The sequence below is a fragment of the Alosa alosa genome, chromosome 24 (genome assembly GCF_017589495.1).
Source record: "Alosa alosa isolate M-15738 ecotype Scorff River chromosome 24, AALO_Geno_1.1, whole genome shotgun sequence".
Lineage (NCBI taxonomy): Eukaryota > Metazoa > Chordata > Actinopteri > Clupeiformes > Clupeidae > Alosa > Alosa alosa.
The window spans coordinates 27,069,565-27,086,983 of NC_063212.1; the positions used below are offsets into that span (position 1 = coordinate 27,069,565).

At 44.8% G+C, this 17,419-nt stretch overlaps 1 protein-coding gene across 1 annotated transcript in view; it reads right to left on the bottom strand.

Annotated features, from left to right (window-relative positions):
- rap1gds1 (RAP1, GTP-GDP dissociation stimulator 1) overlaps positions 1 to 16,790 on the bottom strand; it is a 55,360-nt gene extending 38,570 nt beyond the window's left edge. Inside the window, exons 1-4 of the mRNA XM_048236089.1 lie at positions 16,339 to 16,790; positions 10,828 to 10,938; positions 8,702 to 8,824; positions 649 to 774 (exon numbers count right to left, since the gene is read on the bottom strand). Of these exons, the coding sequence (XP_048092046.1) occupies positions 649 to 774; positions 8,702 to 8,824; positions 10,828 to 10,938; positions 16,339 to 16,342 (364 nt within the window). The 5' untranslated portion in view covers positions 16,343 to 16,790. The remainder of the gene's footprint in view (positions 1 to 648; positions 775 to 8,701; positions 8,825 to 10,827; positions 10,939 to 16,338) is intronic.
- Positions 16,791 to 17,419: the final 629 nt, after the last annotated feature.

Sequence of the window (17,419 nt, forward strand, 5' to 3'; positions counted from 1 at the left end):
ACACTATTTTTAAAGCTCCTGAATGCCAGCCAAGCGTCTGTTATTACACTCGCACACCCGCGTGTTATTGGTGTTGTATTGTATGGGGCTGATATGATCCTCAATATCTAAAATGATAAATGTGAGCATGAGCGCCCCACGGCGAATTTATTAAGCGCAACCACGACAGGAACTTATTGCAAAGGATTTTGTGCAGCACGCTACAGAGGCTGTTGGCAATCGGTAAGTTTTTTTTACGAAGACGTTGGTTAATATACTTTCCTGTAACACCACCAAATGTGGCGTTCTCTGTTTGTGACTTTGTAGCGTGAGCTTTTATAGCCTGAGCTCGGTGCAAGGCGTTGCATGGAAGGTCGGCGTTATTGCGTAATGTGTGCCGCAATGCGTGGGTGTGCGGGAAGCAATTATTTTTCTCCCCAAAACAAAACCCTTATTCCTCCACAAGTAGTGGACAATGATTGGGGAAAATGTATAATACAAAGGGCACGAACTAACATTGTGTGACGGGGGATAACTTGTTTCACGGGCAGAGAAAGACTCGCGACAGGACACGGGTATCATAAATCATGGTAGGTGGGTGGTTGTGTCTAGTGTGTTTGTGTGTGCATGTGTGTGCGTGTGTGGTGTGTGTGTGTGAGAGACACTTACGGCTGTCGTAGCAGATGTTGCCCAGGGCTCGTCCGGTCTGCAGTAGCACCTCCTGCTCCTGGGAGCTGAGCAGCTGGACCAGCGGAGGGATGAGACCCGCGTCCACACACACACCTCGCATGAACTCTACACAGAGAACGGGGAGAGAGTCAGTGTACACACACACACACACCTCGCATGAACTCTACACAGAGAACAGGGATCTCGGATCACACGCCGTTTACAGGCCGCTCATATTAAACACACACACACACACGCAGCTCGATCTCGGATCACACGCCGTTTACAGGCCGCTCATATTAAACACACACACACGCAGCTCGATCTCGGATCACACGCCGTTTGCAGGCCGCTGACTCTCTTGTCTCCGTTTCGCTACTCTGCTCAAAATTGTCTCTTTTTCTCGTTTTTCGAACGGCTATTGTAACTGGTGACGGGCCGGTGATTTGTTTTGTTTGTTTTCCCACTTTATATAGTTGGACGTTAGTATAGAAGGTAAGCCGTGCGGAAGACTCGCGCATTTTTATTTCGAGGAGGTAAGGTATAATTTTCTTAAAACTATTAGAAGGTTAGGAAGCTTGCTAGAATCTGTTTTATTTATTTATTTATTTATTATTGTGCTTTCGAAGCAGTGGCATCATTGCCGAGTAATCAGTTTGTCCAAAATAAATTAATATTTATATTTTTCTTATCCCTGACTCCTGGGTCGTTCTTATGTTGTGTTTCCATTTTCATATTTTCTTGGATTCATAACACACACACACACACACACACACACCTCGCATGAACTCTACACAGAGAACAGGGATCTCGATCACACGCTACAGGCCGCCATATTAAACACACACACACACACGCGAGCTCGATCTCGATCACACGCCGCTTACAGGCCCATATTAAACACACACACACGCGAGCTCGATCTCGATCACGCCGCCGCAGGGCAGCTGACTCTCTTGTCTCCGTTTGCTACTCTGCTCAAAATTGTCTCTTTTTCTCGCTTTTTCGAACGGCTATTGTAACTGGTGACGGGCGGTGATTTGTTTTGTTTGTTTTCCCACTTTATATAGTTGGACGTTAGTATAGAAGGTAAGCCGCGCGGAAGACTCGCCAAGATTTTATTTCGAGGAGGTAAGGTATAATTTTCTTAAACTATTAGAAGGTTAGGGAAGCTTGCTAGAATCTTTTGTTTTATTTATTTATTTATTTATTGTGCTTTGAAGCAGTGGCATCATTGCCGGAGTAATCAGTTTGTCCAAAATAAATTAATATTTATATTTTTCTTATCCCTGACTCCTGGGTCGCTCTTATGTTGTGTTTCCATTTTCATATTTTCTTGATTCATAACACACACACACACACACACACCTCGCATGAACTCTACACAGAGAACAGGGAGAGAGTACCACACACACACACACACACACACACACACACACACACACACACACCTCGCATGAACTCTACACATGGAGTTACTTTGAGCCCTCGTGAATGGTGTAAAAACAGTGATTTATTTGCATGGCTAGGCCGATGTTCCGAGGCAACCATAGAACGAAAACACTGTTGGTAGCATTGGCTAACTAGTTTCAGATTTCTAAATGCAGGGACAAGCCGAGGTGAGCTATGAGACATACGTTCACACTCGGTATCATGTTTCAACACACTTTAGGTCAATATCACACCGGAATTCTCCTTTAACTTTCTGAGTAAGAAAGTGTAGCAATGCTTACAATTCAAATCAAGTATAAAGTTACTGGATACTTTGTTCCTTTTTTGCTTCAATAAAAACACTGGCCTATACACAATTATTTGTTATTTAATCCTAACCCAAGATAAAAAGTGATTGCATTGTTATGTGTAGGAAGAGCCTACCACACTACTTCTCCAGCACTATACTCTTTATTTCACTATCATTCTATCTCAATCAAGACAAAATAACAAATGAAAATCAGAAAAGGTTTACTGGACTTTCTTCCAAATAGGCCCACCCACTACCATACACAATACACACAAACACACACACACACACACACCCTTGCTGTCTCATATACTTTACCAGTCAAGGTATCACATTCAAAAATAGGTGGTCACATTTTACAAAAATACTAATTATTGATTGGGTGCTGCTGGAGAACGTGGGCCCCATGTGATAAAATACTTTTGGGCCTGCATGCTCCCCGTGACAAACATTTTGAAAAATAACCCCTCAAATGATGACTTCTGGGGAATTTTGTGGAAAATAATTGATAAATCGACTTAAAATATATTATATTATAACATATTGATAGTATATTACAATACAGTCTCATTGAGCTCAATATGCAAATCAAACCAGCTAATAGGCTAACTGAAATAACACCCATGCCAATCTCTAGGTATGGTGAAGGGTATGTGATGATGTGGGGCTATTTTAATTCCAAAGGCAGGATGCACAGTATTCTGGATCCATGAAATAACTGGCCTTTAAAAATAAAAATCTGCCTGTCTCTATGGGAATTTAACATAGGGGTGCCAATACTTATGACCCCTGTATTTTAAGGAAGAACATTTATTTATTTATGATACATTATTCATTCACTAAGAAAATTGGTGTCCTTAAAGGTTAGATATTTCCTCATTTTTCACTTAAGGCATTAAGATCAATTTCCAAAAGATGATTTTATATTCCTCTTTTCAGTCAACTTTAGCATGGGTGCCAATACTTTTGCCCATCACTATAAGTAATATAATATAAATAAATACATTTTAAGAGATAGGCCTAGTGTTGTCACGATACCAAAATTATGACTTCGATACGATACCTCCCATAAATATCACAATGCTCGATACTGAAACGATACTCACGGGCTAAATCCTAAGATATCTGGAAAAGAAAGGACTCATACCTCCTCCAAGTGTATAGAGTCATGTGTTGAATTCGGTGCACTTTTGCCAATTCTGGGTTCTAAACTTCCTACATAATTATTATTTTTATAGTCAGCAAACTAGTAGGCCTACTTTGTGTGATTAAGTCCTTTATTTTTTGTTATAGTTCATTTACATTGTGTTGTGTTTTGCCAATAAAGTAGCTTTAAATAGCCAAACTAGGCTAGATCAAGGTCAGTGTTGAAATTACTGCATGCAAATCACTGAATGCATTGCAGAGGGGCCTAATCTTTAGGCCATCTGATGTACAGTATAGAGTGGTGAAGTCCCACCCCTTCCGTTTGCCTCCATGGGACCTATCTTTCAAAAAAATTTGAACGGCAGTCTATGGCGAAAAATAAATTATTTTCTGGTCCCGGTTGACTTGTGCCTTGAATTACCCATATGATGTTTGTCAATTTTAAAGACAATTTTTCATGTAAAGACATTTGCAGTTTGTTTTGTAACTATTGAATTACAACATTGTGAAAGATCGTAATTCCAACGACTACAAACCAATCAGTCGCGCTAGTGACGTTAGCTCATTCACAGCCACACTAGATTGTACAAGCATACCAGCAACAGGTCTTAATTGGGCTTTTCTTTGCCGAAGAAAAATACCATGAGTCAGAGGATTAAACACATTAGGTAAGTTGTATTCGCCCATAGACTGTACATTAGATACTGTTAAGTGACATAGCAGGCAGCAAGATGCAACCGTTAACTAGCATAACAGCTCTTATCGTTTCATCACGTTGGTGACGCATCGCTCGGAGGACGAGATGTAGTCCATTGAGTGGATTAACAAAACCAACATAACTTTTGAAGTCTATCGAACAACAGTACTTTCTTGACGTGAAAAATTATCTTTTTTAAATTCACACACATCATATGTAAAATTTGTGGCACAATTCAAACTGGACCAAAAAAAAATATTTATCTCTCCATTAACTCCCCCGCTCATAATTTTTGAAAGACAGGTCCCATGGACCGAAGTAGAAGGGCGGACTTCACCACTCTATTCCCTAGGCCTTCCCATGTTCATGGGATTTCTTTGACAGTTGCAAAGGGAAAATGTGAGGATAGTCTTCTTTAGCCCAGTGTACAAGTGCAACGTTCCAACCACTCAGGTCTTCGGCCAGATAGGCCTACACCATTACCTGTTGCAATATATCTGTGTGCATTCCTACATTAGCTCCACGCCTATTTCTTTGATAACATAATTTGCTACCACGAACAACAATAAGCCGCTATTATTATTAGGACTCAACGCTTTTGGTGGTATTATATGTTATGGGCTTTAATTAGCGCATTTCGGGTAGCCTATCCTACATCTGGGCAATAATTATTGAACAAATTGCAGTCTACATGCCATGACAAATATTACCAGTAGTACTGACCGAACATGAAATAGATTGTTTACAAGTTATGGTAATGTTATTCTGGCGTGAACATTGTGCTTTCATCACGCTAGCACCCTATGATTATAGCTCGTTATGTCTCTCGTCAAAAATGATTACAGCTCGTTATGTCTCAGTCAAAATTCATTGATGAAGGAAGGTTCGCTTTATCCCAGAGAACCATACTCGTTTCACTTAGGCTAGACTAAAACAGAAGAGAAGAACTTGGCACTAACCATGTAGTCGTGTTTTCTACAGCATATTCGTTAACCTGTCGTTCTTTGAACAAAAATGTTGGGATATGTCTGCGAGGTGTTTAGCCTACTGCTTTTAAATGAATTTGAAACATATTTCACAAACGGGCCTCTGTGTACCTGATGGCTTGCCTTCACTATTCGCGATGTATCCAACATAGTTCCAGATTTCACTTCACCTTTTGTTTTATCCACAAGGCCGAGGACGGTCGGCAAAGAACTACTGTATGTTGACGTTGGCTGCACTCACTCACTCACTCACTCACAGCTGCCTGCTTGACACGCCCACTTGCCTAGATGCGTGCAAGGAGCAGTGAGAGTAGCAGTTCACGCAGACACAGAACGTTAATTTTAATAAAGTATCGATTCTAAAAACGTCTGAAATCGCATCGTTTTTTGTGTGAAGGCATCGTGATACCTTTTTAGTATCGATACACCGTGCAACACTAGATAGGCCTGCACTTAACACAAATGGAAAACCTCATAGATAGTGGTTCGAAAATGTAATACCTCATCAGATGACGTTTATTACATTTTATACTTTTAATTGGCTAATTTCATTTACTACCTTTTAATAACTTTTACAACCCCGCAGACACCCTGAGAAAGGAACTGAGCACACACACACACACACACACACATACGCACATACATATATACACACACACACACACAGACACACACATACAGACACACACACACACATACATACACGCACATACATATACACACACACACACACACACACACACACACACACACACACACACACACACACACAGACAGACAGACAGACACAGACAGACAGACACACACACACACACACACATCAACCCTCTGCACCCAAACATGCCATCTCTGAGGAAGGAAAGTAAAAAAAAGATCAAACTGAAACAACTGACACAATGAGCAGATGAAAATGGAGGTAGTGAAGAGAGAGAGAGAGATAGAGTGGGAGAGGAGAGAGGGGGGGATGGAGGGAGGGAGAGAGAGGGGGGGAGTTGGGGAAAAAGAGAAATAGAGAGTGAGACCGAGGAATGAAGAGAAGAAGAGAGAGAGAGAGAGAGAGAGAGAGAGAGAGAGACGGATAACACCACCAGGTGTGCGCGCACCACCCCACCATTACTGTAGGCCTGACGCACAGGTGTGTGTGCGCGCACCACCCCACCATTACTGTAGGCCTGACGCACAGGTGTGTGTGCGTGCACCACCCCACCATTACTGTAGGCCTGACGCACAGGTGTGTGTGCGCGCACCACCCCACCATTACTGTAGGCCTGACGCACAGGTGTGTGTGCGCGCACCACCCCACCATTACTGATGCGAAGAGAACTGAAGAAAGAAACAGCATCATCTAGGGGCACCATGTCACAGAGACAGAAAGAGGAAGATGAAGGGACACACACACACACACACATATAGACACACACACACACATATAGACACACACACATATAGACACACACACCACACTGTCCACATGAAGGGAGGGTTCCTGACAGCGAGAAGATGAGAAAGAAGATAAAAGCATAGAGCTTAGTGTGACCAGTAGGAGCACAATAGAGAGATATGTAACGACCGACAAGAGCAGCCGACACAGACACACACACACATGCCCATTAGGGATCGACCAATATGTTTTTTTCAGGGCCGATACCGATATCAATTATTACCAAAACAGAAGGCCGATAACCGATATGTAAAACCGATATGTCAGTTGTCAAAAAGGGGGGTAGATAGTAAAGGCTGTATGCTGCAAAAAATTAATTCAAAATCATTTAATTATGCAAACTTTTCTTTTTTCTTTTGATACACAATTGTCTATCAACTTGCATCACTTTGCAAGTGTAAATCCTGTGTATTATTTTAATCCAAGAGCTGAGTGATAGCAATTATTTTCATAGAGTAGGCCTGCACAATGGGCTATGTGCTTGTTAAGGGACCTGTCACAAAGAGGATGCTTTGCCATCGTGTGTGTAGTGCACGAGAGAGGGAGAGGGAGAGGAAGAGGTGCATGCGTGATGGCAAGTGTTACGGTTGAATAGTTTAACAAAACAGTTTTAAAACTGGCTATTTAAGCATGCAATTTGTGTCCATGTGTAGGCTATAAGCTACACCTTTGAGAGCCTAAAAGGCACGTTAATAGCCAGCTCAGGACGCGATTTTGTTCAGGTCGGATTAAATTACGGTTTGCCCTGGGTGCATGTAGTCTTTTCTGACAGTCCGTTTCAAAAAGGAGCAATTAGACTTTTTGACGTTCGCTATCGCATAATTTAGTACTTGTCTGTACCATGTCCGCCGAGGTGGGATAACTAGTAAACAGCATCAGTAACGTGCATCAATCGGGAATTCGCTAAATGAAGGAAGTGGGTGCTTTACTTATTGATCCGGATCAAAGAGACAATAGCTACAAAGTGGTGTTTTTTGTAACTTCAGTGTAGATGATTGTGATTCACTGCAACTTCAGCAATGTAAGGTACCTTCCTTACCTTCGAAAAATAGCTCCGTAGGCTACAGCTGAAGCCCAGTCTGCCTCAGTGAGAATCCTAAACATTGTCTGTGTTCAGTCTTCGATCCTGATTGGCTGCATTCGTGCTAACTAACAAATCAGACGGTGTAGTGGGCAGGACAATGCTCTTGACCACAGAGTAGCAAATTCAGGGAGTGAGAGACGCTTTACAGACAAAGTAGCTGCTTCATTCTTTATCCATTTCAATATCGCTTATCGGTGGAAAAAAATGACCGATACAAATTATTATAAAAATGCTAAATATCGGCCCTAATAATCGGCCAGGCCGATAATTGGTCGACCCCTAATGCCCATACACACACACACACACACGCTTCATACACACACACACACACACACACACACACGCACACGCACACATACACATACATACACATGCCCATACACACACACACATACAGTTACACACACACACACATTCATGCACACACGTGTGGCAAAATGGGCGACCACTGGGCTACTTCTCACATGTATCGATTTGGGTCAGGGGGAAACTGTGTTGCAGGTCGCAACACACACACACACACACACACACACACACACACACACACACACACACACACAAAACAGTTTTTTCTCTCTCGGTCAAATTCAAATTCAAGTTCCAAAACAATTGCATTACCAAAGCAATCATACATAAGAATGCACAGAACAAGATATTTAGTTGTGTATTAGGGGTGTGAATCTCTCATGTAAAAGACGATACGATTCGCATCTAGATACATGGGCACGATTCGATACAAGAAAAGATACATGTTCATAAAAAAACGAGGTGTGTGTGCACATGTGTGTGTGTGTGTCAGTGTGTGTTTTGTGCGTGTGTCTCTCTCTCTGTGTGTGTGTGTGTGTCTATATGTGTGTGTCTGTGTCTATATGTGTGTGTGTCTGTATGTGTGTGTGTGTCTGTGTGTGTGTGTGTGTGTGTGTGTGTCAGTGAGTGTGTGTGTGTGTGTGTGTCTCACCGTTCTTGGCCACCTCTGCGATGACGTTGGCCACTTTGGGGGTGCAGGGTGACGGGGCGCTGAGCAGCGCGGGCAGCTGAGAGAGCACCCCCATCTCCTGGAGCCGCCCGCTCACCTCCATATCTGACCACCAGGGGGAGCCACACATTAGTTAATTACTCATAATCACATCATCACCTCCATTTCTGATTAATAATACATCACATCATTATCCATCATCCAGAGGTGTTGCTGTAAGGGGTGTTGGTGTGTGAGAGGTGTTGGGTGTTGGTGTGTCAGGGGTGTTGCTGTAAGGGGTGTTGGTGTGTGAGGGGTGTTGGGTGTTGGTGTGCGAGGGGTGTTGGGTGTGTGAGAGGTGTTGGGTGTTGGTGTGTGAGGGGTGTTGGGTGTTGGTGTGTGAGGGGTGTTGGGTGTTGGTGTGTGAGAGGTGTTGGGTGTTGGTGTGTGAGGGGTGTTGGTGTGTGAGGGGTGTTGGGTGTTGGTGTGTGAAGGGGTGTTGGTGTGTGGGTGTTGCTGTAAGGGGTGTTGCTGTAAGGGGTGTTGGTGTGTGAGATGTGTTGGGTGTTTGTGTGTAAGGGGTGTTGGTGTGTGAGGGTGTGTGAGGGGTGTTTGTGTGTGAGGGGTGTTGGGTGTTGGTGTGTGTTGGGTGTTGGTGTGTGAGACGTGTTGGGTGTTGGTGTGTGAGGGGTGTTGGGTGTTGGTGTGTGAGGGGTCTTGGTGTGTGAGGGGTCTTGGTGTGTGAGGGGTCTTGGTGTGTTGGTGTGTGAGGGGTGTTGGTGTGTGAGGGGTGTTGGTGTGTGAGGGTGTTGGTGTGTGAGGGGTGTTGGTGTGTGGGTGGTGGTGTGTGTTGGGTGGTGGTGTGTGTTGGGTGGTGGTGTGTAAGGGGTGGTGGTGTGTGTGTTGGGTGTTGGTGTGTGAGGGGAGTTGGGTGTTGGTGTGTGAAGGGATTTGGGTGTTGGTGTGTGAGGGGTGTTGGTGTGTGAGAGGTGTTGGGTGTTGGTGTGTGAGGGGTGTTGGTGTGAGGGGTGTTGGTGTGTGAGGGGTGTTGGTGTGTGAGGGGTGTTGGGTGTTGGGTGTTGGTGTGTGAGGGGTGTAACACCCCTGATGTTGTGCTCGTGGATTCAGATACAGAAAGGAGGTGCTAGTCCTGGAAAGAAGTTGTGTTTATGGACATAGCCTTTAAAGAAGTTGTGTTTATGAACATGGCCTTTTTTGAAAACCCCTCCTTGCAAAGATCGGTGACCAAGGCTACAGTATGCATTTAAGTTTGTGGCATTGATATTTGGCAGCCTGGGACATGTCCACAAACTGACTGTTAGTGGACTAAGATTGGCAGGGCTAGCAAAAGGAAAGTCTAAACAGATGGCAAAATTCTGCTCCATATCAGCTGCCTAGCTGTGTGACGTAAGCGATGCTTTATGTACCCTTGAGTGTCAAAGCTGTGTCATCTCTGAGAATATTTAAATACTTTCTGTAAGAAATTTGATTGGCGGATCCAAATAAAGAAATCAAATGTGTGTGAGGTGTGTGTGTGTGTGTGTGTGTGTGTGTGTGTGTGTGTGTACTCACTGTTGTTGGCCAGGGCCTTGAGCAGTGTGTACATGTGTGTGTGTGTGTGTATATATATATATATATATATATATATAGTAAATAAGTATAAGTATATATACTCTTTTGATCCTGTGAGGGAAATTTGGTCTCTGCTTTTATCCCAATCCGTGAATTAGTAAAACACACTCAGCACACAGTGAACACACACAGTGAGGTGAAGCACACACTAATCCCAACGCAGTGAGCTGCCTGCAACAACAGCGGCGCTCGGGGAGCAGTGAGGGGTTAGGTGCCTTACTCAAGGGCACTTCAGCCGTTCCTACTGGTTGGGGTTCAAACCGGCAACCTCCGGTTACAAGTCCGAAGTGCTAACCAGTAGGCCACGGCTGCCTACGGCTGTCTGTGTGTGTGTGTGTGTGTGTACGCGCTGTGTGTGTGTGTATGCGCTCTGTGTGTGTATGCGCTCTGTGTGTGTGTGTGTGTGTATGCACTGTGTGTGTGTGTATGCGCTGTGTGTGTGTGTATGCGCTGTGTGTGTGTATATGCGCTGTGTGTGTGTGTATGTGTGTACTCACTGTTGTCGGCCAGGGCCTTGAGCAGGCAGTCCAGACACCCCTCCAGTACATCCGGCGAGCTGCTCGTGGACGAGAGCTTCAGAGTCTTCAGCGCTTCACTCAGGTTATCTGCTGCAGACGCCACACAAACACAAACAAACAAAAACAAATAAACAAACAAACAAACAAACATACTGTGAATCTACATTAACCGCATTCACTTTCATGTCCTGATCATGGATTCACTCTATAGTCCCCTGATGTGGACACAGCGTGATCTACTCTATAGTCCCCTGATGTGGACACAGCGTGATCTACTCTATAGTCCCCTGGACACAGGTGGACACAGGTGAAGGTAAGCGCCTGATCAGGTGGGCCTCCTCCCACACCTGCTTCAGCTCAGGGAGTTTTCTGGTGGTGTTCTCACGTCCCCGTAAGTCGTGTTCTCGCGTCCCCGTAAATCGTGTGCTCGCGGGCCTTCACCTCACGCACGAGCATGTCGATTTCTTCATGGGTGAACCGTTCCTGTCCAGGTAACTGCGCCACTGTTCAAGCTCACCTGGCTCTTAAAGGGAATGGGAGATGAGGGTTTGATTGGCTTATTGCATGTCACGCCCAAAACACACCTCTGTTTAATTAAAGGAATTAGTGCAACCCTTTTGAACAATGCGCCCGATGCAATCAAGATGAATGTGGGCTGGCCACATCCAAAAACATCTCTAAGCTTTGCGCCCGTGACCAAGCGTTTCTGATCACCAAAACCCTTAAAGCAGGGGTCTCAAACTCAAATGAGCTGGGGGCCACTTCTGCCAACGTCAACTGACTGGAGGGCCACGTCAGTGTTCAAAAATAATACAAAAAAAGTGTCTATTTCTGAAAATGCAATACCCCTCCCCCCAAAAAAAACTGTATTACACAAAACTGCAAACAGAAAGTGCAAGTCTTTTATCTCTTTTTACACCTGTGCTAGCAACCTTAGCTTATAAATAAAATAATGATAAAATAAATATTAATAGGCTACAAATTATAAAAACAAAAAAGCATAAAAACAAGTATGTGTGTTTCACTGTGTGTTGAAAGTGGTCAGAGATAAAGTCCTACTGTAAATGTAAAAATCTTATATCTGTATAAACAAAAGTTTATGAAGGGGGTAAATTTACCAATCTAATTTGCCACTGGATGGCAATCACCTCAAATTATGCACCTTTCAGAAAATACTGGATGTTGAACACATTTGAGCAGGTTTACTTTCTTTTTTGTCATAAGTAGGGAAAACGTGGATGTTTTTGATTACTGCTATCTTCCTCCCTCTATGGCTACGTCTGAGCCCGCTAGCATAGCAACATGCTAACACAATCGTGCCACGCACCAGAGCGCTTGAGTGCACGTACCGACACGGAAGAGGTACGACTCAACTCGTGAAAGTTAAGGTAAGAACATATATTACTACTGACATTGGGTGGCGTGTTCCTTTAAGGCTTCATTTTTCCTCAGGTAAGGGACTTAATTAAAGGAGCATGCCGACTTTTTAAGACTTTAGCTCATTCACCGTATTCCCAAGGGAAAAATAAATCAGTTGATGTGCCCTATTTAGGTGTGTTGTACCTGTACCCTATTTAGGTGTGTTGTACCTGTGCCCTATTTAGGTGTGTTGTACCTGTGCCCTATTTAGGTGTGTTGTACCTGTACCCTATTTAGGTGTGTTGTACCTGTGCCCTATTTAGGTGTGTTGTACCTGTACCCTATTTAGGGGTGTTGAATTTTGTGCGTGCACACTTTTCCCTTAGAGTAGTTCATAGTAGAATACAGGCAAGAATTTAAAACTTTTAGCCCTGTTTTTCACCCTACATCACCCTACCATACCCCACATCACCCTACCATACCCCACATCACCCTAGTATACCCCACATCACCCTACCATACCCCACATCACCCTACCATACCCCACATCACCCTAGTATACCCCACATCACCCTAGTATACCCCACATCACCCTAGTATACCCCACATCACCCTAGTATACCCCACATCACCCTAGTATACCCCATATCCCCACATCACCCTACCATACCCCACATCACCCTAGTATACCCCACATCACCCTAGTATACCCCACATCACCCCACATCACCCTAGTATACCCCACATCACCCTACCATACCCCCCCACATCACCCTAGTATACCCCACATCACCCTAGTATACCCCACATCACCCTAGTATACCCCAAATCACCCTACCATACCCCACATCACCCTAGTATACCCCACATCACCCTGGGTGTTATGCTGTTGCTGGTTTGAACGGATGCTTGTCACCAGGAGGTTTCTAAAGATGGCCGACAGCGACACACTGCTGTGCTGCTGAGGAGAGAAGCCAGAGGGTGAGGAGCAATCATCCTCAAAGCTCCTACTCAACGCTGCCATCCACAGCCAGCAACATACGCACCTTCCACCATCAGAGGGTGAGGAGCTGTTATCCTCACAGCCTCTACTACACACTGCCTTCCACAGCCACACACACACACTCACACACACACACACACACACACACACACGCCATTCTCCTCAGGATCTACTCCCTGCTGCCTTCCACAGCCAAGGCCTCACACACACACACACACACACACACACACACACACACACACTATTTCATTCTCCTCAGGATCTACTCCCTGCTGCCTTCCACAGCCAAGGCCTCACACACACACACACACACACACACTCCTGCGCCATTCTCCCTCAGGATCACTCTCTGCTGCCTTCCACAGCCAAGGCCCTCACACACACACACACACACTCTCACTCTCTCTCACACACACACACACACACACACACACACACACACACACACACACACACACGCCATTCTCCTCAGGATCTACTCCCTGCTGCCTTCCACAGCCAAGGCCTCACGCACGACATTTGATGTATACACCATAGTACAGGTTCGACATCACGTTTGATGTATGTCCACTGTGCAATTATAGAACCTCCTAAATATTTGACTCCAGTCAATATTCTTAATATGTTCAAACGTCTTCAATGCAAATCCTTTAGTTCTTTCTGATTGGTACGTAAGTCGTGACAGCATTTGTACTGTGATAGTCCTTTTGATAGCACAGATGAATGAAGGCTGCTGCCCAAGGACTCTTCAGAAAAGTCGCTTCGCATCACATGTTCCCTGACTCAGAGCATGAACACAAACCTGAGGAACGAGGCCTTCAACAGACCAAAATGGTGAAGAGGGGGGCAACACTCTAATGTGAGATGGTGTGTGTGTCTGTGCGTGTGTGTGTGTGTGTGTGTGAGGGTGGCAAACACTCTAATGTGAGATGGTGTGTGTGTCTGTGTGTGTGTGTGTGTGTGAGGGTGGCAATACTCTAACATACTAGAATTAACTTGAATGCAACATTTTTTAACAAATTAGCACAGCATGGCTATGATGCTAACCAGATTTAAGCACAATTTAGTACAACCTAGAAAATCATTGTGTGGTGGTCAATGTTGATATTGTGGTGGGCCATCACAAATAAGTCAATGTATGGGAAACACTGAGTATCTTTCAGGGTTGAAGTATGCTTCATATAGTCAGGGTTGAAGTATCCTTCATATAGTCAGGGTTGAAGTATGCTTCATATAGTCAGGGTTTAAGTATCCTTCCAAGTTGCCAAGAGATGACGATCATTCCAGCTGACATGGACCACAATGAATCAGACTGATTAATGCCAACCTGGCAAACCAGAGCAGATAGCTACTGAATCAGACTGATTAATGCCAACCTGGCAACCCAGAGCTGAATCAGACTGATTAATGCCAACCTGGCAACCCAGAGCAGATAGCTTCTGATGCAGGGGCTGCACTCATGCAGAGTAGTGAGACACGGCAAAACCATACTATCCCCCTCATCACTAAAGACACAGTCACACACAGATATACTCAGGAACGGTACAGGAACTGAATGAAATAACAGCAGTCTAAGATGTGGAAAACACAGAGAAGAGAAACAGCTAACTTAGTTGAATTCTTCTATCCAACCATTTTTCTGACAGTAAGGGCACATACTATGAAACATAAAAGGATTCTGGAAGTCACAGGACTTCTGATTTCACTACTCCTAAAAGTGTGAGCGTTCTACATCAGAATTCTGTCCCCGGCTATCTTGGGTCTCTCACAACAGCCCTCCATGAGCCTCTCTCAAAGGGCTATCTTGGGTCTCTCACAACAGCCCTCCATGAGCCTCTCTCAAAGGGCTATCTTGGGTCTCTCACAACAGCCCTCCATGAGCCTCTCTCAAAGGGCCGCTGCTTGCAGAGCCACGACTAAATATATAGGCACGTTTCCTGCACCACATCGTGTCTGGGACCGCCCAAAGTGACCGTGTCTACCGCCCTTACTGCTCCAGGGACACAAGTGGGGTGTGTGTGTGGTGTGTGTACAGTGCCAGTGTGTGTGTGAGAGTCTGTGTGTGTGTGAGAGTGTGTGTGTGTGTGTGTGTGTGTGTGTGTGTGTGTGTGTATATATATGTGAATGTTTGGATGTGTGTGCATGTGTGCATCCAGTGGGATGTGTTAAGGAGCCTTTCTGAAGGAATTTAAATCCATGCCAAACGGCATACCCCATATGCCTCTCAACACACGTCCACAGCTGACTACACGCACGCAAGAATTAAACACCAGCAGATGACCCTGATGCGTTTGAATAGACCAGGCATGTGTGGGCTTATTAGGTGTGTGTGTGTGTTTCGAGAGAGACTGTGTGTGTGTGTGTGTGTCTAGGGCGTGGGCGTGAGGCTGACCTGCTTTCTGCACACTCACGCCAGTAGGGAAAGACCGCGTTTTCCTACATATCGAGTCAATTCGTCTACAGATGCCACACAACTAAAATATTTCAATTCTGTGAAAATCACTGGCGTTGCAGCGCAGCAGTCGTCCGTAATGGAGTCGTTTACTTCTGAATGGACCACTTGGCCTCTTCACTAGTAATCAGTGAGAAGGCGAGCACATTTCTGTGCGCATCCCGCGACCAGAGGAGGAGATGGAGGGACACAAATCGACTGCTACCGTGGAAGCTTCAGTTCTTTTTGGCCTCTTATTCACAACACACACCGAGCATGTGTCTGAAAGCGCTCATGCGGACAGACTGTATATAAAACGCATTTCGTGTTACATCAGGGTTAGGCTATCATCCATAGTGCGCTCCGGTTACATAACGATGCTGGGATCGACACCAAACAACAGGCGAACCGTTAGTCATGATACTGATAGTTTCACGCCTCTCACTCCCCTGTCGTTTAATTGGAGGGGAATCAATCCTTCCAGAAACACACGTCTACTTCACAAGAGCCTCGCACTGCATGGTCGCTTCAGCAGCTAGCGTGCACTAGTTCATGCGTAGCTACAGTGTATCGTCCACGGCCATTTATAAAATAACAGATGCTTTTAACTGTCTAAACCGGATACACAGCAGCCTACTTTTTCATATAGGACATCGCCGATACATCACAAATACGACAAAACATGCCACATACTCACCCATATTGGTGTCTTTAAGTTAATCGATCCGGGTGTTCCTTAAGGTGGGGTAACCTAGTCCACTGCGCTGTCTAAACGAATGGACAATTGCAGGTAGGTACTGTATGTGTCGCCCACACGACTGCTTCGCCAGGTAGCCTACGGTACAGAAGCACGGTTTGGGTTAGACAGATATCCGGGCAAGGCCCTCTCCTTAACCCACGCCGTTTCGTCCCCACCGGAAAAAAAACCCCGTTAACGAGCACCAGCGAAGCCCTTCCAAGCTGTCTCGTTCCAATAAAGGAACGAATGCTTGCCGAGTGGCGGTCCAACCCTGCACGACACAATGTTGATGTGCCCGGTTATATAATTTAATCTACGGGGACAGATGCTCTTAGAAACAGTGAGATGACATCAACCCGACAACAAATTTACTTCCTTCTCCCGTAGTAGCCGTCTAGTTGCAGAGAGGAATCTGAGCTAGACGAATCCCCGCCCCTCGACGACGCCATTGGTGCATGAGCCCCACTCGACATTTCAAAAGTGACCATTGATTGGTCAGAATAGTTGTCATGCAGTCACGCCCCGCCTCTTCGTATTCAGAAAGAGGCTTTCTTTGATTGACTGCATGCTTTGCAGACAGTTAGTGACCATTAGAGTGACCGGTCAGGAATGAGAGTAGGCTTAATTCTCTCTGGGCAGCTCAGGGCATGACACGGCAATGTATTCAAGAGTTTTACAGACACGTAGGCCTACAGTTATAACATTTATAATAAGTCTGTCAAAAAACAATAATAACCAACATACACATGCAGAGCCGGGCAATTCATGTCATTATGTTCTTCCCAAACCTCGGTGTGACAAGTTGACAACTATCCTAGCTTACAATATCTAAAATGTGTCAATGAAGTTGCTTAATTAGCTCGCTGGTCTGTTTTTCCCTGACAAGTGATTAAGATGAAATACTGCCACCTCGTGGAGACTGTCAAATATGTCAGATCCATTTCACATCAATTCCATCTTTCAACTGAACTGGCACACACGGTGACAACTCCCTCCCATTCTCGTATGAAATATAATCGGTATTGTGTTGATGAGTAGG